We start from the raw sequence: 22,024 nt of genomic DNA, 5'->3' as shown, positions 1-22,024 counted from the left end.
TGGTTCAGATCATAATGGAACAGGTAACGATGTGACACACAGTTCCAGCGCCACCTCGGGTGGTATGCGTTCGGTGAACTCATTCACATCAACACCCTCCTTGGATCCAGGCCCCTCGTAGTAGGCCTTGAAGGACATATACTCACAAACCTTCTCGACCACAGCAGCGCTATTTCGGCTATTAGAAGACAAAGCGAGGTTCCTAAACGGGTCGGTCGCCACCTACCGTTCGCTGATCGGACATGTGTTGGCAATTGCCTCCCTGAAACTACCTGTAGTGCGTAATAGTTCGGATACCATAGCAAAGCTTCCAAAAGGAACGAGAGCTCACTGTCCTCGCTAAGCATGTTTTTGAGTGTGCCACTGATCGCAGCGACATTTCGCTTCACGAGAAAGGAGTAGCCGTCTGAACTGGTGATCTTTACCCAGTCATCCCGCTTTTCAGCGCCTGCATCCTAGAATGCTAACAATCAGCACAAGTTCGTGATGTTTGATACATCATTTTACATCCATCTGAACATCGTTGGACATTATGAGCTCACTCTTGTGTGTGGCGAAGGCCATGCTAGGACCAAAGCTGATTCTTGGACATATAGTGTGAGAATAAACTACTGTATATGGACTCTAAAGTAGGTCCGCCAAGTAATCTCGTTTCCATCTCATTCATTATCTACCACCGTGCACGACCTGCACTTGAGCCCTAGATATGGCTCTACCCAAGGCAGGTGTTCATTATCATTGTCCGAAATAACATATTTTGAACATGATCTGGTACTTATCTAGCGGATCATCAAGGTGTGTTCGATCATGTTTACAGCATCTTCCCAGTAGTCAGCCATCCCTGACCATGTCTCTTTCATCTATTCTCCATTGTTCCGCATAGGAAACTGAGCGCCTCGTCGCAGACCCCGCACCTGGAATCACTGCTGCGCCGCATGAGGACAACCTGCGTTACTTTGATGTAACGATTCAAGGGCCCGATGGCAGTCCTTTCCAACGTGAGCTGCCGAGATTATAGATGATGCATTGTCGGAATGCTGAAGCGTCCGGTAAGAGGGCGTGTTTCACCTGGAACTATTCCTTCCGGAGGAATATCCCATGAGTCCCCCGAAGGTGCGATTTCTCACAAAGATATACCACCCAAACATCGGTGAGCTCTTAGGTTGCCATAGTGCCTGCACAATCTAAATATGCTTCGCTACTGCAGACAAACTGGGTAGAATCTGTTTAGATATTTTGAAAGGTGCGTTCGGGTACCTCGCGCTGGTCCCTGCCGATTTGAACATTATGTACTGTCTTGTAGACAAATGGTCCCCTGCATTGCAAATTCGGACAGTCCTGTTGTCGATACAAGCTTTGCTGAGTGCGCCCAACCCTGACGACCCATTGGCTACCGATGTCGCCAAGCACTACAAGGAGGATGAGAAGGACGCACAAAGAGTCAGCAGGGAGTGGACGGAGAAGTATGCGTCCAATTGATGATACTGGAATCAGGTGGAGTATCTGGAAATCATGACGGTGTGGAGGCATGAGTATTGTAAGCTGAGTATAGCAAAGCATGAACCTTGGCAGTTAATTTGTACATGAAGTGAGGACTTCAACCTCAGGCTTCTAATTCTGATTCCGGCGTGGATGCGGGTTTCGTTCACCTAGATCAAATTAGACGTGGCCTCCAAAAAAGGGGACCTGATGTGGTCACCCACTGATTCATATTTTCGTAAGTCGCTTGTAAAGGCAGCATAATTTGTATTTGTCCGACGAATGGTTCCGAAATTGGGCTTGGGTGTTGATCTAGACCGCGAAGTCTCGGTTAAGTCTAGAGCCTGTGAATTCGGCACGATTGATCTGACAGTCATTTGGGCGTTTCTCAGACTAACTTCGCCATATTTACAGGCAAGAGATGGCACAGCCTGAAGATCAACCACCAACATAGCTAGAGTTGTCCTCAAAGGCGACGGGGTCCTAGCCAGGACGTGCGCTTTAAGTTCGCGCTTTCCGCGATACTCGTCTGTACGTTACAGCACCATACAAGGCTTCAGAATGCACGGTGCTGACCACCTGTCTTCTTGCCTCACTGCACCTAGAAATTTTTGCTCGAGGTTACAAGGCTTCTAATCACCTTGCGCACCCAACATAATCAGTCCAAATACCTCCCCCAATTTTTACACCGTGTATAGGATATATCCTTCTCGTCCCGTCATGTCGATCTTGAACGCGGACATAACGCACATCCTCATCAACGATCTGTTGTCTAGTAATGGAGGTGCGCCATCTGCGCTGCTGACCCTTGCCAGCACAACTCGATCTTTCCGCGAGTCGTGCCTCCCCTACCTCTTCTCTGAGGTGCGGTGGCCTCATAAGTCCAAGGCTGACGAGGAATCTGGCCTTCATTTCTTCCCTGAGGGCCTCTGGCCATATATCAGGTAAGCCCATCGCCGTCGTCCCCCCCTCCCATAGCATCAGGATTCACCGTGATTTTCGGCGCCAAGGCATTTTCGGCTAGAATGGTTTGACGAATGGACGGAACCCAGTCGCCTCAAGTGGGGAACAATGGACAAAGATGGTAATTATGTCCCTTGCGATCTGGTCAAATTCAATTCGGCGATTGCAAAAATGCCCAAGCTGTCGAAGGTGACACTGAGCTGCCCCTTCGTCGTACCCCGGTCCCTCTTTCAATCCTTGGGTCTCTCGCGATCCCTCAACGCCATCACATTCATCGACACGCCGCTTCAAATAGGCATAACGTCCATCTCCCCCGCTGCGTTCAAGCAGATTTCCCTTACAACTGTTGGGCAGACGCTTCGCGTTGGTGATGGACCGACAGACCCAAGGTTTTCTGACATCACGTACTTCATACGTGACTGGAGGAGGAAGTATCGCTCGCAGGCCAGCTGGAGGCAAGTCCAAGAAACACAAGCTTCCATCGCATTTGTCAAGACGCACGCAGCACACATCACACATCTCGAGCTGTCTGGTAGTCTATGCTCTTTTGGTGCTCTATCCAGAATAGATTGGCCGTTCTTGAAAACCTTTGTGCTCACCGGTAATGTTCCGGTTACGCAGCCGTATGAGCCGCCAGCGCACGTGCAGCTTTTCAACGTGCTTGCACGTATGGATGCGTTGCGGGATTTGCGTCTACTCTTCGCACAAAGCAAAGCACGGGAGTTTCACGTCCTTGGACAGAATGATCCTCCTGATCCGGTGCACACAGCAAAGCTAGCAACTCTTACTGATTTCGCCATATCAAACGCTTGCAAGCTCGACGGAATTCTCAATCACATGTCATCTCTCCAGCGACTCGCCATTCTCGCCATCGTAGATCTTCCTCGTTGGCCCATTGCGCTTGGCCAGGCAGAGGTTGACCGTGTGCTCATGGATGTTGCCGCGAGCGGCTGTGAGCTCAATCATTTGCGCATTATCATCGAGGACAAGCTCACGCCCAACGTGTGTTGGTCCATCACCTCCAACTGCCCTCACCTTCAGACGCTAGAGATTGAGCGATGTGGTTACCACGATGGTAAATCGGTATCAAGCTGGGTACGTGTATCCCCTCTGGCCTGATCAAAATTCAATACTAAACTGATCTTGACGTGTATGATCGCCGCAGGAAGAGTTCCTCGAAGCACTGTCCCCTCTATCTGCCCTTCAAGACCTGCGCATCTGCATGCAATTCCCAGAGTACGATGATGTTGACGAATTTGAGTCATGGCGTATAGTACGCAAAGACTGTGCCAGGGCCCTCGCGATGGGCCTCAAGCTGCTCGGCAAAGTCGGTTTTGAGTATAGGAAACGCGCAGGGACCCACCGTTACCAGGATGCGTGGCTGGACTTCGAAATCAGTCGGAGCAAAGGAGGGGCTGTCGAGCTGTGCCAGCTGCCAGCTATGTGGTACCCGTTCCCCGAGGTGTGGGAGTCATCACGGTCGCCGTTTTGATTGAGGATGAGTTTTTTGGCGCAATGGAGGGTACTGCTTTCTTGCAAGTATGCATGTGTTTTCTTTCTCATGGGCATTGTAATCTTACACGGAACGTCTCGATGTGGCTGAGCTCGTCTTGGCTTGGTTGTCTAGCGGCACATATGGTTTCTCACATTGGCATCGGTATCCACACACATAGTGTACATAGATATATTTGTATACACGTCTCTAGACTTGCTGCCGAGAGATATAGCTTTGGTATCTTGTTATTGCATAGTGGGAATGTATCTGTCATCAATACTGCGCGCCGGAGAGATTTGAATTCAGTAGCAAAGTCAGCCAAGGGTCAGGTTATAGTAATTGTAAGGACCAGTTGTCGATCCGGTGGAATGGCGGTAATGCAACCGAAAGCCTAGCTCCCCCGGGCGTCCTCCAGACGTGTGCCAATTCCATTGACATGCTCCCGCGACGGAGTCTTGCAGTGCTGAGCACCCGTTGATCTTGTGGTGTCACCTAGATAACTTGACTGCGTAACCTAATGTTTGAGCGCTAATGATAAGGAACCAAAGGTTCGACTTCACATCAGGTCAAGCAGGGCGATAAAAGCCTTATACCGTCTTTATGTTTTGCGGAGTGTCTTGGAAAACATTTGATCGTGACATCAGGAAACCATGTCAGATTAGGAAGGCAGCAAACACAAGCGAGCTGTGGCATCACATTCTCGGTACTGCGTAAGTATTCGGAACCTTGCTTGTGAGGAGTCCGAGTCCGCGGTTTAAGTGTATTGCGCCGATGTCCACGGCTGGTCGACTTTGGAATGCTGATACTTGGTGGCGTCTTTGGCGTCTTATGATAGAATGTTCTACGGGCCTAGATGTCAGATCAAGGAAATTCCCCACCAAGTGGATCTGTGTTTTGATTCCGGAGTTCCGGAGAGCCTGGATGTACAGCAAGTTTCATGTTAGGAATGATATCAGATAAGGTATAGGACCGTCAGCATAGGGTGGCAGAATTACCTCAAATAATCTTGCACGTTCACCAACCACTAATACGACCAAGTACACGTTGTACGAGTGCTTCGGAGCGCGACAGCTACTACGACAGCTAACCGATATGCCATGTCACTGACACCGTGGAATGCTTATCAAGTCCTGCTCCGTACGTGCCATCCACATAGCGTTGTCGTTGTATGATCGTTTACGGGTTCAAAAGCCAGACAAATGGCAACCATTGAACACGCCTAAGATCACACCCCAGATCCCTTGGCCTGCCCTGCATGAAACTTTTGATGATGTTCTTGTTACTTCATACCCTCATCATCATCTGGGCCGCACCTGCAGGATCTAATACGGCACGACGGGCATCCATTGCCGGGTCCTCTGTCATCACGTATGTCATCCCGCGTCCATCGTGTATTCGTAAATTAACACGGATTTGCTTTCTAGGACTGAGGGGACTTGCTCGGATTCTTCCTCTACAGGAAGCAGTTGTAATTTTATTTCCTCGACTTTGCTGGAGTCTGGATGCATGGCTTCTGTAGCTGCGACCGCCACAGGATCGGTGACCAGCCGTGAGTCTGCCCTGCTTAAATCTTTGCGTAAACTTCATGTCCGGTGTCCAGTAATAATGACTGCGCCGACCGGAACCTTGGTGACGGCACCTACAGCAAACGATGAATTATCCAATACTTGCACGTTCAGGACGTTCAATATCGACGAAACCTCTCTGAAAGTATATATGGTCGGAATAATCCTAGCGGCTTCTTTTGCAGGCGTAGCACTTACCATTGTCAGCGTGCTTACCTGTTCTGTGGGCAGATGTATAAAAGTGAGTTGTCTGAATTCCGGACATAGAGGGTTGTGCTGACGTAATAATTTTCAAAAATTCAAAAATTTAACAGCAATACCATACAGTTCGCGTGCAAGACTCGAAGAACTGTGGCTACTCGAAAAAATTCAGTGTATTCATCGAGTAGTCTAACTTAAGGCGTAGCAGAGCTGCGCCTCTCTGCATGCGTGATGCTGCCAAGTTGGCATGTCCTAGTGAAATGCAACAGCAGTGTGGGTCACTGGGTTTCTAATTAAAATGAACAGTAACTGTGTTGGTAAATTAAAGTTATATTTCGAGATTACTATAACTTTGTGTCATACATACCCTAAGTCAGTGACGAAGCTGTATCATAATATGCAACGAGTGATTCCATTTTGCCAGCTGAACCATGCTGTAGGAGCTGCTTGAAGTTAGCCGTGATGGAACACCGTGACACTGATACGTCGGACTTACGATAATTGCAACACGCATAGCGAGTGACTATGCACTTAATCACTGCCAGGGCCGAGGACGGTGCATTGAATATAAATCAATCAACAGGCGAAGTGTAGCCAGCTGTGATATTGAACGTTGACACCGCACCGTGTTCTCTTTCGAACACTCCAGATCCTGTGCAGCGATACTACCAGCATGTAAGAAATCCCATATAGAATGCCCGCACTGCTGCCCAGAACTGCTTGGAACCCCAAAGTATGGTGATGCTAACGGCCGCCTGTAATGCCGAACGTCCAATTTGTGCAGCTAAGGGTGAAAGCATTTCGAATGGAATAATGTTACGGTAGGCCGTCGGACGTGATAACGTTGCGCACGGCAATGGAGCACCAATGCATCATACCTTGTAAGTTGAGTCCCTACACGTCGGACCAGAGCTATTCTAGGAAATGGCTCCTCGTTGCAATCATGCGAATTGAGTTGTTACCCGTTGACAGAAACACGTATTGTGCACCGGATCCTGTGATGAGCTCAGACCATCGCTCGACGAAGAGCGATTTTGATGAGGAGAAGACGATGATCGGAATCGGAGAGTTGAAACCAAGGGTTTGCAATTGACTCAGCCATACATAGGCCCATTAAGGGTGGGACTTGTAATTACCATCACTACGTGACTAGGACCCCCTTTCCTTTGTTCTTCTCTGTGGACCTTGTGGTCTGCATTCATGTCTTCAGAGTATCCCTCTCATCTTCATGTCTCCTTCGCACCAAATGCAACCTCGTTCAAACGGACGTTTGAACAGTTCGGCTACGATTCAGGCTCTCCAATGACTAGCGCTCTCCAAGCCAACGGGAGTGGCACAGCAACCCACAATGTTCCGACAGGCTCCAGTAGCAGCAATAGTGGCAATGAAAGAAACAAGAGGGCAAGGAGTACCAGCAGCTCCTCTGTCAGCAATCGTTCTGCAGACTCTTCCAGATCCTCCGAGTATGTTTCTGCACGATCGAGCGCCTCGCTGAGCGAGGGCTCGACTACCGACGACCATAACCTCTCTCTTGACCAAAACAGGAGATCCACAGCTTATCCATCTCCCGCCGTTGCCTCTACTTCGAGTACTTTTGTCTCACCAACGCCTGTGCTACCGAGTACCGAGACCGAACCTCAGGATGAGGACATGTCAGATAGCTCTGGTTTTTCCGTGGACATCCCACGTCCCGCACCTCCGCCAGAAGTAGTATCTTCTACTGTACATGACGCTCTTAGAAGCTCCATAGAACGTTTCAACGAATTTGATAGTCACATCGCAGCCCTCCGGCGTTCACACTCACGTACTCCATCTTGGCACCCTACCGCATCTCCCGTTCTGTCCCCACGCGAATCCTCAAATGATACCACCGAAGCATTTGACAACTGGGACTGGACTCATTTTGGAGCTTCACCGGACTCATCGCACACATCTGGGGAGGATCGCCGAGGTCAATATTTCACCGATGCAACTGCTTCAATTGGGTCTGGGCGCACACACACTGCGGCTCCCAGACAGGCTGGCTCGTTATCTTACCAAGCACCAGATGGTTGGCGTCTCTTTGATCTGTTACATACACATCAGCACTGATTACATACTACCCGCTGACAGGCTTATCATCACGTCCCGGCTATACTGCCTCATCGAGTAATACCTCCAATTCTACACGTTCGTCGAACACCCCTCCTTATCCTTCAAACCGCCCATCCCCATCAATCTCTTCATCAGCGAGGACGAACGCATCTATCCGAGAATCTGATGAGTTTCCCAGCCGATCACTCGCCTCCGTACCGTTAGTCCTGCAAACTGAAAGAAACAATACTGATACCTTAAATGGACCCGACAGCAGTCAAAGTGTCCATCATGGATCAAGTTCTGGGCCATCAAATGTGTCATGGGCTGCTCTCGCCTCTTCCCGTCCACCACCACCTGTTGCATCGTCGCCAGATGTAGTCAGCAGGCAAGGCGTCCATCGTGTGCCAAGCTCTGGCTCATCCAATTTGACATGGGCTGCTCTTGCTCTCCCCCGTTCTTCACCGCCAGTTGCGCCGTCGCCAGACGTGGTCACACGTCCAGGATTACTCGACAGCGTATTCGAGTCGCCAACGTCTGATCTGGCTGCTAGGCCGCAGGCCGCAAGACGTACTACACACTCAGATGCAGGCTGGAGATCTACGAGTTCTGCGCGTACGTCAACAAGCACTTCTGCGTCATCCTCTGGTCGGTGCTCTGTCCCACACATGTGATGATCATGTTGACTAAGAGCTACTATTGTTCCAGTGCTTGGAGACTCCATTTCTCACTTCTACACTGCTGATGAGGAACGATACCGGGATACTTTGAATACAACCCAGGACTATAATTCATCACCTTCTCGCTCTGCTGACAGATACCAAGATGTTGCTGCGCGTGCTAGAACAGTCATCGAACGTTCACGTAACCTAAGTATGGTTTTTATGTTTATTCATTCCTGTTGTTCACAAATATCGCCAGTTCGCCCTCTCTCGGAGGCTTTCCCTTCGTTTTCCAGAGAGCAGGCAGTCGAAGATTCCGAAGAAGCAGAATTGTCATTTGACCGTTACTTAGTGGGTCTCGGTGAAGAGGACTCTACCGATCACGAGAGAAGGCGCAGGGTGACGGCTCATAACCGTTACGATCTTGTCGGCGAAAATGATGAAGACGATGACGACCCCTCCCATCCAGACAGTGTGCGCGAGATCATCCAAGGTCTTCATAATGCCCGCGGTCTACTCGAGCGTGGTGTAGAAACTGGTAAGGCGCAACGCATTTATCCAAATCATATTCACTGATCTTTCTCAACCAGCCCGTTCATTGTCTGGGTCGCCTTCCCGACATGAACCGCCCAATCCTCCTTCAGCTCGTTACCGCTTTCATTCTCGCTTGCATGCCTCCGCTACTACAGTGTCCAGCAACTCGTTGGTATCAGAGAGTGCCGCGGAACATCGCCGTACCAATGCCAGGGCGCATCTTCGCTCCCAATTGTCTGATTCACGTCCCAACTCTGACGAGCCTCCTCGGGACAGTCCAAACACTTCAAGTTTGGCTGCCGCTACTCGCTTGAGGCGTCTTATGGCCAGTCAAGAAGACTCCTCATCGAACACATCTTCCCACCCCTTGTCGTCTGGTCGAACAAGCGATCTTCCTTCAAGACCATTCGCGTCAAGCGGTTCTGGGTCAGCTTCTCAGTTTCCACGAGGAGGCTTGAACGAATGGGAGAGTGTCCGATTTTCAGAGATTTCATCCGAACACAGACATCCCCAGACAAGAAGTGGGAATGACAGATCTTTGTCAAGAGACCGCAATCATCTTTCTTCGGAAGACTCACCCGACAGCATCTTTGACCCTGTGTTCGCCACAATCAACGCTATTCCCGGTTTAACACGCTCAGTGGAGGGAGACGCGCAGCCACCGTATGTTTATCGTCCGCCCACACCACCTCTTCACAACTTGCGTACTGCTCACTCGCGCTCTCCACCGCGCATATTTTCGGAACGATCACAGGTGTCTAATGGTGACACATTTGCGAGATCTCATCCTTTTACCAGCGTTAACTTGGATATGTTCACGCCTGGAATATACCGCGATTCTTTGCGGCGGGCGATACAAGCGAACCAAGGACGCGGTGATTCCCGTGTGCCAGAACCAGAGCCTACGCCTCCCACTCACGAACCTTCCACTATGTTTTCATTTGGGAACTCGGATGAGGATAACGATAGCGATGACATGGATTCTTACTTTGGTATCTTGGTGTGTCCCCGTCAACAAATCACATGACGTATTTAGCACTGACATATTTGTGCAGCCAAGGCGTGGAAGGGAACGCACAGCAGCCGCGAGGTCAGTGTTATGTATAACTTCCATCGAACACTTGCTGAATGTTCCTTGACACTGTAGTGCACGGTTTACATCGAGGCATATGATGCCGGAGCCTGCTGCTTCAGCAACATCCTTGGCTTTTGGCGTCGACTCTCACAACACATCCACGCAGGGTAATAGCGCCTTCACTGGTACACGGGGCCGCGTCCCTCCATCGAGAGGGCAGTCCAGCGACGAACATCTTACGAGGCACCGATTGAATGAAGCAGAGAGAGGCGTTCAAAGTTTGCCTCTTGATCCATTCTGGTCTAGCGCCAGGCGGGATGCCCCCGCACACAACACTACCTCCAACGCTTCATGGGAGTCATTCATACAAGCCCAGGATCGCGACTATGAAAGAATGAGAACAATGCGTGACATGATGGAGCGATATGGTCCCAACAACGAACGATCTGACTTGGCTTCCAGGCGCAACGTTTCTCAGCCTCACCAGGGGCCCTCCGGAAGACTTGGAAATGCTAATCGCCTCACATTACTTCCATGGCGGTCTCCACTGCTTCAAGGTTCATCTACTCCAACCAGCTCCGGATCGTCATCCACCTCCAGTGGTTCCGCTACCATCACCCACAATCCATACCGAAACACTACAGACCGGCCTCGAGAACGACAAGAAGCAGCGCCACCAGAAGAACGGACACCCATTCGTACCTTGAGGCAGCGGGCTGGCCTCACACGCGGAACGTCCCGAGCAGAGGGTACTCGTATTCGTTCGATGTTTCGGACGATGGCAAGGAGAAATATGGGGGATTATATGGTGTGTATGCTATGTTGTGTTTACTGGGATGTTCCTCATGTTTGTCTTTTCGTATGAAGCCGGATGAGTTATTTGACTCGTCGTATGAGGGATTGTTGTCGCTAGGCGAAACGCTTGGGGAAGTTAGATCGAAAGCCACGCCTGCCGACGTCATTGCTTCGCTTCCAACCGGGACCTATCAAGCATGGGCCAAGGAAGACAGCGAGACACGGTGTCCAATATGTTTGGATGATGCACGTGTCTGTTAAATTTATTCAGTGACGTATCATACTTATCTTTCTTCTGCAGTATGGGCGCGACGATCCTGTCACAAAACTTATTGAATGTACCCATTGGCTACATAAGGCTTGTTTGGAGGTATACTTGTCTTCTTCTGTATTTTTTTTCGCTTGCTGACGAGTTACCCTTCCAGCAATGGCTCAAGACAGCGAATACTTGCCCTGTATGTCGCAAAAAGGTCAAGGATTCTCCGAAATGCCCGTATAAGGCAAGCATAATGACAAGTGCGGGAGCTGGTGGGTCGGGGTCAAGAGAACCTGAAGTGGGAGCAAGCGGCAATCACGGCCGGGCATCAAGCTCAGACTCTACCTCTGGGGTTGTTGCCATGCGTTTTGGTGATTTCCTCAATCGCGCTCGCCGAGGGTCCAATGCCCAATCAGGGAGTGGTACCCAGCAACAGCCATTGTCCCGTGTCCAAACGGTTGTTGGTACTCCTGCCGAGCCGGTGGCGGCGACAAGGTTTAATGGCAGTGGGACTCATTTCCATCATCATCACCACCACTATCTCCACATCCACCCACCACGTCCAGAGCAATCCCACGGTTCACAGTTCCTAGATCCTTATCATCAACTTCCCAGCTCAACTGCCAGTACAGCTCAGAGTAGTACGGCACCCCGCACTTTCCCATCTGTCCAGAACGTCAGCGGACCTCGTCCTAATGCGTCAAGTCGCCCAGCACTTTCTCGCCCGACTTCCTGGTTTGGGTCAATGACAAATCGAGCCAGTGCTCGTCGAGTGCCTGAAACAACACGGGATAGCGGTCCACATTTCCTATCTTCTCCAATGGAAGTCGATTATGAAATCGGAAGAACGAGTTTCATAGGTGTAACTTCTGGCTTTCATGATCCTGCGCCAGCCCCACGAAGCATCTTCGGAGCGCCTCCATCATCTAGTGCCATGTCTAGCGCAGTTTTTCCTCAAACTGCGGGCTCATCGTCATCGTCGTCGTCGTCATCATCTTCGTCATCATCTACGTCTATAGCATCTAACATGCTAGACTCATACTCCCTGGTGACAGGTGAATTCCATGGTACAACACGGACCAACGTGGGCTCATTGGGGAGCCAGCCTCACAGAACCGCGGCCAACAATGCAGCTGCACCGCACTTTGGATCTTTCAACGTGGATGGCGGACTAGATTCAAGAAGCAGTTCGACTCGCAGCAGCTATGTGAGGCCTGGAGGACCTGGGACATCTGGTCCTCCTCCATGGTGGCGGTGAGCTGTGTCGTCGTATATGACCTGTTATCTTCAATGATCTCTACATATAATATCTATTTTTTTTGTCAGGTTATAGCATTGCATCACAACTTATCTGCTTTTACACTGTACACATGGATACATGTACATTCTCTCTTCTTCGCTACACGTACCTGTAAATCAAACAAATCAAATCCAAGTATATCTAGTCTTAGGTGTCAATGAATTTAGAGACGTAGTTCGTCGTAAAGTATGCTCGCGCAATCTCTGATATCCTGTTTCCTGATTCCGTTTGTGAGATCGTAACAGTAATCTGAAGAAGTGGTGCACCCTGAGAAAAATTGCCGATTCCCGACTAGCTGACTGGTACTTATGGTTAGTGTCAGGGGCAGAAATATTTTAGGGCGAGTTCTGCCAAAAAAACGGCAGAGTGGCAATTGACAGAATGGCAGAAATGTTTTGCGTGTTTTTGCGTGTTTCTAGAGTGGTTCAAGATGACGGCAAAAATGATCTAAGCTATTGCATGGATGCTACACCCTCCGACAACAATAGTGTGTTGATGTTCCAGACTGCCTCCATGCCTTGTGACCCACGGCCAACCACATCAATTTCCTCAATAAATCCCGCAGGTGTGATTCCTTTATCAACCTTCTCTAGCTTGTTCCAATCAATAACACCTTTGTTGAAAATATCTGGGACTTCACAAGTACCTTCAAGTTCTTGCAAGCCATGGTGTGAATCCAGCATCTTGTTTTCAAACCTGGTGAATTCTTCAAGCAGCTCTTCATCCATTATTGACTCCAGGCCTGCAAGGAATTCATTGTCTGAGTTGTGAGAGTCACCAGTGAGTGGAGGCACCCATGTGAAAGACCTTTGAAGTTTGTTTGCTAAGGCTATGTCAAGTCCACACTCTGGTTGAGTGTGCATATGGGCATGTTTGTGATGTGTTGCCTTGCCGGCTTCATGATCTACCTTATGCAAGAAATTTGTGTAGCTTGCTTGGAGTTTGCTAAGAGACTTGAAAGTCTGAACTGATAGGTTACAGCACTTCACAGATTGTACCCCACCCAGGCCTGAGAAATAACACTTGACATTGGCAGCATAAGGTACAATCATGTGGATTATGATTGCAAATGCCTTCAATGGACAGCACTCAGCACTGACTGGGAGGGTTTCCCACCAATCAAGTGCATTAGCTTGCCCTCTGGAAAATACTCCAGAGCATTTGTGATACTCTTTCAAGTCAGCAACAAGCATTTTTGAAAGCTGTTTGCTCCATTGCAATTGTTTGGCAATGTTGAGAGCTACCTTTGTTGTCACAGCCTTCTATAGATGTCGAACAGTAGTTGCATTCATAAAAATAACAATTGGATGAATTTGAGACTTTTTGCTGTTGGACAAAATGGTTGGTGATGATTTTTTGAGTGGGGCAGCCTTTGGACTTTTTTGACAACATTCTGGTGTGCAGAGAGGCTAGATACACTTTTTTGAACATTGATCATATGCTATTTACTTGTAGTACAAGTAAGATTCATATTGATTTCTGCCGACTTCTGCCAAAGGCCCTCAACCTACTGCCAGCAATTGCCATTGGCAGAATGGCAGACTTCTGCCCACAACACTACTTATGGTGGATGATTGGTGATGGTTCATTTTCTCATGTTTCCCCAGTATTTTTTAAAGTCCACTGTATGTATTATTGTATTTATATAGGTTATTATGAACATCACAGATCACACTACTTTCTAAGGTCTACTAAGAGTGGACATGAGCAGACTAAATGGCAAATATCATAACTTTTCTTTACATGAATGAGTTTAATTTCTGCAGTTGCAACACTCAATAAGGCTAAGGTGCCCTTTTTAAAAGGGCAGATGAAGGTGCCACACCTATCACTCTCTTATCAGATTGCTTCCATACTTGAGACAGATGTTGAATACACTTGGTAAGAATGGTTGAGCTCCAGCTTATGAGTGGGAGGTTTGCACTATGACTTGAATGGTCACTGATTCCTGATGTTCAATCAACAGCCCCAAATGAACTTATCAGGCCATTCATTGAAGATTTTGTTGCAAAGGGGTATCATAACTCTGAAATAGGGATGTTCTGGCCTGGCTTGTCAAAAATTCATGCCAGGCCAAAGCCACCAAAGCCAGCTGGCATTGGCTGGCTCTGGCCCAAGCCATGGCCCAAGCATGTAAAATATGAAATATTATGTGAGATGTGTGTTTGACATAAATACTAGGTTTCATCAATGTCAGTATTGCATTCTGAGTCATTACTGTGAGTGTCTTCAAGAAACATACCATCCTTCAACCTCAAACTTCTCACCAGACTCTTCTTTGATCTTGAACTCATCAAGTTCATCCTCAATAAGGGATGATGGCCCTGGTTCACAGAAAAGGAGGTTGTGGCAGATAGCACATTTTACACACTGAAGGGTCTCAATGTTGTCACCTTCAAGGTGATTGTGATATTTGCCAATAGTTGTCCCACCTTGAGAAAAAGTGTGCTTGCTGGAGATGGATGATGCCATAATTGACAAATAGTCTTGCATGATTGAAGACTACACTGGCTCATATCTCTGGGCATTGATTTTGTGCAAAGGAAAGGTAAGTAATATGAAACAGTGAGAAAATAGATTGAACATACACCTCACCATTGAATCACTGTGGGTGTGAGAAACTGATCAGATCTGGAAAGGGTACAAAAACACCATGTAAACAGTATGTAAACAGACATAGCAAAGAGAACTGGGAAGTAGCCTTCTAAATGTTGGGTCAAATGTGCTATGCCTAGCTGTCATATCCCACAATCTGGACCCACATTCCATCATATTCACATGCCTTCTGAGCCTACATCTGGACCCCACCTCATATCCAACTTATTCCCAGTTCTCCCTCCACTGTCTGCCCTACACCTCAGCAGGATCAGCTCCACTGTGGAATTACCCCTGAGCTCCAGACCATCAGATCTCCACTGCTAGCCTGATCTGTACCCCCCTATCCTGTCCACCCTATGCACACTCCATCTAGCAAGACATCTGGACTTCACCTCATCTTGGATTCTAGACTATATCCATCTCCTCATATCCTGGTGTGACGATCATATTCCTGCTAGGCTTGCAATGGCCATCTTTTGATATAGGTGATGGAAAGCTACAAAACCATTGACCGCTTTTCCCGCACTCAACCCACTCTGGACATGTATTCCTGTGCTCTGTGGACCTGCGCATTCACTCCCACACTGAGTGCATACCTGTGGTCAATTTCCTGCGCCTTCAGACTACCTTACAGATGTCTGCATCGGTCCATTGTCCATCCTACCTCATTGGTACATATTTTGCCTTGCCTCATGTGTTGTAACAAGTGTTGCAGTCTTATTACATGTCTTTACATATTCCTACTGCCTGTCTGTCCTGTCCCTTCTGTTTCTGAGAGGGTTTAGCTAGTATAAAGTGCCTAGGGTGACTACTTCATATTTACTCCCCTTCTACAGTAATTCCTTCCCTTAGGTTTTACTTAGGAGCAGTCACCATTAGTACGCACTTTTTAGCCCCTATTGGTTACCTTATACCTGGACACCTTGTCTTGACTTTCCTTACCTGTGCAATCAATACCCTTGCCCTCACTTGTTACTCACACCATTCCTTAAGACTTCCCTACCCCTTACCCTAGCATCTGCATCAACTGCTCATCAACTGCTCATCAACCGCACTTCCGCATTCCCGCGCTCTTGTTCCCGTGCTCTGCGCACTTTCGGGTCTTTAGTATCATTGGCCATTCTCAGTAGCAATTCCCTTTAGGGTTGAATGTTCTTGCTTGCAAGTATAGCAGCTAGGCAGAGCATCGACCTACAACAATATTTTTGGTTAGGCACTTTAACAAGTGTCTAGCCAAGTTGTGTTTGCACACTGGTCCTGTATTCACCTCATCTTCTGGATCCCCAGATCTCTGGACCTATTCCCACCTTCTGTCCAACATCCTGCACCTATCCCCATTTAGACATCTCTGGCTTTCCAGCTTTCAGTTACCTCTTGTTCTGTCTCACTTATTGATCCTTGTACAAGTCTTCATCTCTGATGTGAGTAATACAACTTGGCTAGATACTTGGTAAAGTACCTAGCCAATATGTTGGGTCTCAAGTGCTGTACCTAGCTGCTATTTGACCCACAAGGGTTTCTGTACTAGACTCAGAGCTCAGAGAGGAGAGAAATCATCATAAAAGTGCTGGTCTCAGACTACAGGTAAAGAGTGAAAGGTAAGATCCAATGCTTATATAAGCTGCAAAAATGCGAACATAAACTAAAGAAAGTGGGGGTAGGTAAAGGTAATGAAAGTAAGTAAATCTAAGCCCAAGGAAAACTTGACTGTCACACTGAGTGTTAAGGACCATGCTCAAGGGAGAGAGAGACTGACTCAGAGGGGCTTGGCCTCAGCTTGTACGCTGTGCCCCTTACCCAAGTATGTGCCCTTCATTTCAGAGGAAGTCCGATGTTAAGGTCATACTCAAGGGCTAATGGATCCTAAGGGCTTCAGCCTCAGCTTGTGTGCTGTGCCCCTTACTCAAGTATTGCCCCTTATTTCAGAAAGGCAAGACTAATGTATCCAGAGGGTTGGACAAGTAGCATAGTGGATCTGGATGACTTCTGGATGCAGGATAAGTATTGTAGGGCTAATCTGGATGAGTCCAGACTAGAAACTAACAGTAGTGGACTGTTGTAGACAGAGGTGGATACGGATAGACTATAGGAATCAATCCTAAGTCTCAGAGGGTGACGAGAGTAGAGATACTCAGGTCCAGAGGACAGGAATGAGCAGAACTAAGTTGATATTTGAACTGAGGTGTTACAGAGATTTACAGGAGGTTATATACTATAGGTATCTAATGGAATGATCAATCAGCAGGGTCCGAGGCTATGTACAAAGCATATGGATAGTCTATTGGTAAGTAGAAACAGATCACAAATCATGAAATGGAAATGAAGCATAGGTAATGGATCAGTGAGCAGGATGGATATACTGATAACCGAAATACCAGAGTTAGGGGATTACTGAAAGGAGATGAGTGCTGGTTGTGGATTCAGATGAATTGTGGACTGGACTGGATGAGTGGACAGATTGGATGATGAGATGTTGGAGGGGGATAAGATGTTGGAGGGGGATAAGATGTGGATAGGATCAGAGATAAGATGTGGATTGGATCTGAGATCCAGATATGCAGATATGACATCCAATGATGGTCTGATGAAGTCCAGAGGACTTCTGGAGGCTGGCTACTCTGGTGGAGAGTGTGGGAGGACTTCCAGAGGAGCATGGGAGAGTTCTGGAGGAATGCAGGAAGTACTCAGGAGAGTTCCCACTGCAAGGTAATACTTCTACAGGAAATAAGATGGAAGGATAGGAGGTCTGGAGGACAGGATGTCCAGAGGTACACAGGACAGGACATGGAGGTATGGAGGACAGGATGTCCGAGGGTTAGGAGGATGGAACATCTGAAGGACAGAATGCCCAGAGGTATGAGGGACAGGAGGTCTGGAGGTACAGAAGACAGGAGGTCCAGAGGTCTGGAAGGAATAGGGGCTACATTGGACAAAGTCTGATATAGAAGCAAATAGAGGTAGACTACCCTTAGGTAGAGTTGGAGAGACAGGAAGTGGACCAAAGTCTGGAGAGAGGGTAAGTACCAGAAAGGCAAGACTTTAGCCTAGGGAAGCAATCCCTAGACTTGGGACAGGGACATAGGGGACAAATCCAAAGGTCCAGAATTCCAGCCTAGGGAATCCATCCCTAGGCCTTATGGAAAAGGATGAGACTCAGATGGACTGAAGTCCAGAAGATGATTGGGCAGATCTAAGGTGATGAGGACAGATCTAAGATGATATTCAGACTGAGGACTCTACAGGAGTTGTACAGGGGTTATATACTAGAGGATATCCAAGAGGATCAGTAAGCAACAGAGTAAAGCTATGTACAAGCATGTGGAAACACATTGGTAAGTAAGACGGAACATAACTAAATGAACTCAGAGATGAAGACTTATACAAGGATCAATCAGCAAGATGGAAACAGAGATAACCAAGAACCAGAAAGGCAGAGATACCTAAATGGGGATAGGCGCAGGATCTTGGATGGAGGGTGGGAATGATCCAGAGATAGTAACAGTTAATATCCAGAGGTCCAGAGATCTAGGAATCTGGAAGGCAGGGCAAAAACAGGACTGAGATATGTGAGGTGGTGGATGTAGTCCGGAATCTGAGAGGAGGTAAAGTCTGGATGTCTTGCTGGACAGAATGTGCATAGGGTGGACAGGATAGGGGTGCATGGATCAGGCTAGTAGTGAGGATCCAGAGGTCTGGAGCTCAGGGGTAATTCCATAGCAGATCTAATCCTGCTTAGATATGGAGCACACAGTGGAAGGGGATCTGGGAATGAGTCAGATATGGGGTCTGGAAATAGGTCTAGAAAGTGTGGGAATATGATGGGATCTATGTCTGGCATATAGGATATGACACTGAGTTCATTTACTTATGTTCTGTCTTACTTACTAATGTGCTTCCACATGCTTGTACATAGCCTTGCTCCTTTGCTTACTGATCCCCTCAGATATTCTCCAGTATATAACCCCTGTACATACTCCTATAGTTTCCTCAGTTTGAATATCAACTTAGACTTGCCCAATCTTCTCTTGGACTTTGGTCCACCTAAGTCTGTCCTATCCATCAGGCCTAGGGATTGATTCCCTATGCTGGAGCTTTGCCTTTCCAGCACTTACCCTCTTTCCAGACCTAGGTCCAATTCCTGTCTCTTCAACTCTACCTCAGGGTAGTCTACCTCCATTTGTTTCTACATCAGACAAAGTCCAATGTAGCCCCTATTCCTTCCAGACCTCTGGAGGTCCTGTCCTCCTAACCCTTGGACATCTTGTCCTCCATACCTCCATACCTCCTGTCCTTCATACCTCTGGACATCCCATCCTTCTGTCCTCCTATCCTTTCATCCTGTTTTCTGTAGAAGTATTATTTTGCAGTGGGAACTTTCCTGAGCACTTCCTGCATTCCTCCAGAACTCTGTGCTCCTCTGGACATTTCCCATACTCATCCAGAAGTCCTCTAGCACTCCACCAGAGTAGCCAGCCTCTGGAAGTCCTGTGGACTTTGTCAGGCCATCTTTGGACTTCATCTGAAATGAAGGGCATATACTTGGGTAAGGGGCACAGCATACAAGCTGAGGCCAAGCCCCTCAGAATCAGTCTCTCTCTCCACTTTGAGCAAACTGGTTCTTAACATTAGCTGCTATTTGACCCTAAAGGGTTTCTAGACTAAGCTCAGTGCTCAGAGAGGATAGGAAATCATGATAATAACTTTCAGTCTCAGACTGGTACTGGTAAGAGGTGAAAACTAAGATGATTACATAAGCACCAAAAGTGCGAACATAACACTAAGTAATATCTGCCTATATAAGCCCACAGTAAGTATAATCTCTACATTGGACTGTTATCTGACACTGGAAAACTTGCAAATACAGAGGTGCACAGAAACACCAGGGCCTATACCAATGTCAGAATTGCATTGGGATTCTAGGAGCACATGCTGCTTTAGCATATCAAGGGCATGACTCCAGCAATGGTTCTAGAGAGCAGTCTGTAAGGCAATGTGCATATTAACATAATAATCCTTTGGTCACTTTTGGTATTTCATAGCAATGACCACATAAGGAGTAACTTTATTAAAGTTCTCCCAAGAGAGGTTTCTATCTTTAGTGATTATAGCTTTGGAGTTGCAGGTCTCATTAGCATTGACCCATATCTACTGTCCATCCCCTCCTGGGAGTAGAATTGTACCCTGTAGTTCTGTTGACAGAAGGTTCTTCTTTACTTTGCTGAAGCCTCTGCTAGTAAAGTAGTAGAATTCACTATTGTCCTCAGCATTTGGACACCATAATTTAAAGGAATGACAATGGGTGCAGTGGGTATCTTAGCAGTTGAGACTGGGATAAACTTGGATTTGTTCTTGTGTTTTTCTTTGCAAGCCATGGTCAACTCATCTTCAAATGATTGTTGCTGTTCTCACTCTTGTTCAGCAGCAAGGTGCTAGGTCTCATGAGCTTGTCTTCTTACTGCTTCCTCTTTGTTGGAAATTTCCCACCTGCATTACAATGACTAATGATTGAGATAAAGTTTGAATTGAACATTGCAATGTGTGTGACTCAAGTGTGACTAATTGTAACACAACTTGATGCTTTGCAAATGCACCAATTTCCAATATCATATTGATGTCATATGTGCACTCCACTTAAAATCCTTTCATGCTCTGTTTTTGCTCAGTTGAGCTCCTTTCATGCTCCACTTCAGTCATGCATGCCACTTTTCCTCCTTGCACACTTGCCACAGCTCAAGATTTCTGTATGCATGTTCCAGAAACAAAATCTTCCCCACATTATCTATATCCACTTGGCAATCTGATGCCTGGCACCAATCCCTGTTTACTTTGTCTCTCAGCCAACTATGTGTTACACTAGGTATGAGTTTTTGTATTGCCACATTTTCTAACCCTAGACTAGGGCCAACCTGGGATGGCTTCCCTTATTGGGTCATAACCCTAGACTATTAGGGCAGACCTTGAATGAGATTACATACAGTGGCTCAAAAAACTGTCCACATGTTTTGACATTTTTCACTATCTATGATATTGTGTGAGAATGAACAAATGCCTCAAGGACATGGTTATACCACATTGTAGTATGGCTTCAGGGCTTTCATTTGAGCCCTACACCGTGGGAATCGGTGGAGATATGGTGGAGACATAAGGCTTACAAAATCATGACTCATGTGGACAGTTTTTTGAGCACATATTAAAACTATATAAATCATCATTCATGACACCATAACAATCATGCCACCATTAAATAAATTATAAAGTGGTGTCATTATGTCATTTTAAAACCATATCTAACTATACAAACCAAAAATTTCCATATGTCATGGTTATATTCACCATGAAAGCCATCTCCTCTGCTCAAAGGGATAATATCCTCTCTCTGTCTTATGCTGGCCTCTCTGCTTGTCAAATTTCCTCTAGAACTGGAGTATCCAAGTCCACTGTGGCCAAGTTCATCAAAGAAAGTCACACAGACAAGGAAAACTTCTGTGAAGGGCATCCATCCAAGCTCACCTCTACTGATAGGAGGGCTATTATTCAGCATATCACTACAGGAAAGGCTGATAATGCTGTCCAGGTCACCTATTACATCAATTCCACCATCACATTCCCTGTCTCTTCACACACTATGAGAAATATTCTCAAGACAGCTCATCTCAGGTCAGTAACAAGGAAGAAAAGGCTCTCCTCTCTATCACACATATGTAGAGAGGACTAGCACCCTTCTTTTTTCACATATATACCTTGCCATCTGACCCAATCCTATTTATTGTGGTCTTATATGATCATATAACATGCTTCCAGTCCATGTAATCCAATTCTGATGGGCTAAGGCAAAGGTTAGTCATCTCTGTTGATGTGTGATAGAGAGGAGAGCCTTTTCTTCCTTGTTACTGACCTGAGATGAGCTGTCTTGAGAATATTTCTCATAGTGTGTGAAGAGACAGGGAATGTGATGGTGGAATTGATGTAATAGGTGACCTGGACAGCATTATCAGCCTTTCCTGTAGTGATATGCTGAATAATAGCCC

General features: G+C 47.2%; 6 protein-coding genes across 6 annotated transcripts; 4 read left to right on the top strand and 2 right to left on the bottom strand.

Moving 5' to 3' along the window:
- Nucleotides 1–9: 9 nt before the first annotated feature.
- On the bottom strand, nt 10–531 carry BJ212DRAFT_1300425 (uncharacterized protein; the record flags this gene model as incomplete). Its single annotated transcript, XM_041332989.1, has 5 exons — nt 10–126; nt 151–178; nt 227–272; nt 332–455; nt 508–531. 5 exons carry the CDS (start codon nt 529–531, stop codon nt 10–12), a joined length of 339 nt encoding a protein of 112 aa, XP_041191946.1.
- A 175-nt stretch (nt 532–706) lies between these two features.
- BJ212DRAFT_1447482 (ubiquitin-conjugating enzyme/RWD-like protein) lies at nt 707–1,479 on the top strand (the record flags this gene model as incomplete). The annotated part of the gene is made up of 5 exons (XM_041338404.1): nt 707–727; nt 884–998; nt 1,055–1,150; nt 1,208–1,243; nt 1,304–1,479. The coding sequence occupies 5 exons, from the start codon at nt 707–709 to the stop codon at nt 1,477–1,479; spliced, it is 444 nt and encodes a 147-aa protein (XP_041191945.1).
- A 720-nt stretch (nt 1,480–2,199) lies between these two features.
- BJ212DRAFT_1273981 (uncharacterized protein) lies at nt 2,200–3,934 on the top strand (the record flags this gene model as incomplete). Its single annotated transcript, XM_041331129.1, has 3 exons — nt 2,200–2,423; nt 2,490–3,537; nt 3,608–3,934. The coding sequence occupies 3 exons, from the start codon at nt 2,200–2,202 to the stop codon at nt 3,932–3,934; spliced, it is 1,599 nt and encodes a 532-aa protein (XP_041191944.1).
- Nucleotides 3,935–5,192: 1,258 nt separating this feature from the next.
- On the top strand, nt 5,193–5,891 carry BJ212DRAFT_1300422 (uncharacterized protein; the record flags this gene model as incomplete). Its single annotated transcript, XM_041332988.1, has 4 exons — nt 5,193–5,305; nt 5,362–5,486; nt 5,538–5,743; nt 5,817–5,891. The coding sequence occupies 4 exons, from the start codon at nt 5,193–5,195 to the stop codon at nt 5,889–5,891; spliced, it is 519 nt and encodes a 172-aa protein (XP_041191943.1).
- Nucleotides 5,892–10,908: 5,017 nt separating this feature from the next.
- On the top strand, nt 10,909–11,324 carry BJ212DRAFT_1274020 (uncharacterized protein; the record flags this gene model as incomplete). Its single annotated transcript, XM_041331133.1, has 3 exons — nt 10,909–11,094; nt 11,144–11,212; nt 11,268–11,324. Coding segments are annotated over 3 exons (312 nt in total), but the record flags the coding sequence as incomplete, so codon positions are not given.
- Nucleotides 11,325–13,078: 1,754 nt separating this feature from the next.
- Nucleotides 13,079–13,645, bottom strand: BJ212DRAFT_1240629 (uncharacterized protein; the record flags this gene model as incomplete). The annotated part of the gene is made up of 1 exon (XM_041329585.1): nt 13,079–13,645. A coding segment is annotated over one exon (567 nt), but the record flags the coding sequence as incomplete, so codon positions are not given.
- Between the last annotated feature and the right edge of the window lie 8,379 nt (nt 13,646–22,024).

This window comes from Suillus subaureus (genome assembly GCF_016647635.1).
Source record: "Suillus subaureus strain MN1 chromosome Unknown BJ212scaffold_20, whole genome shotgun sequence".
NCBI lineage: Eukaryota > Fungi > Basidiomycota > Agaricomycetes > Boletales > Suillaceae > Suillus > Suillus subaureus.
This window is presented reverse-complemented; position numbering and strand designations above follow the sequence as displayed.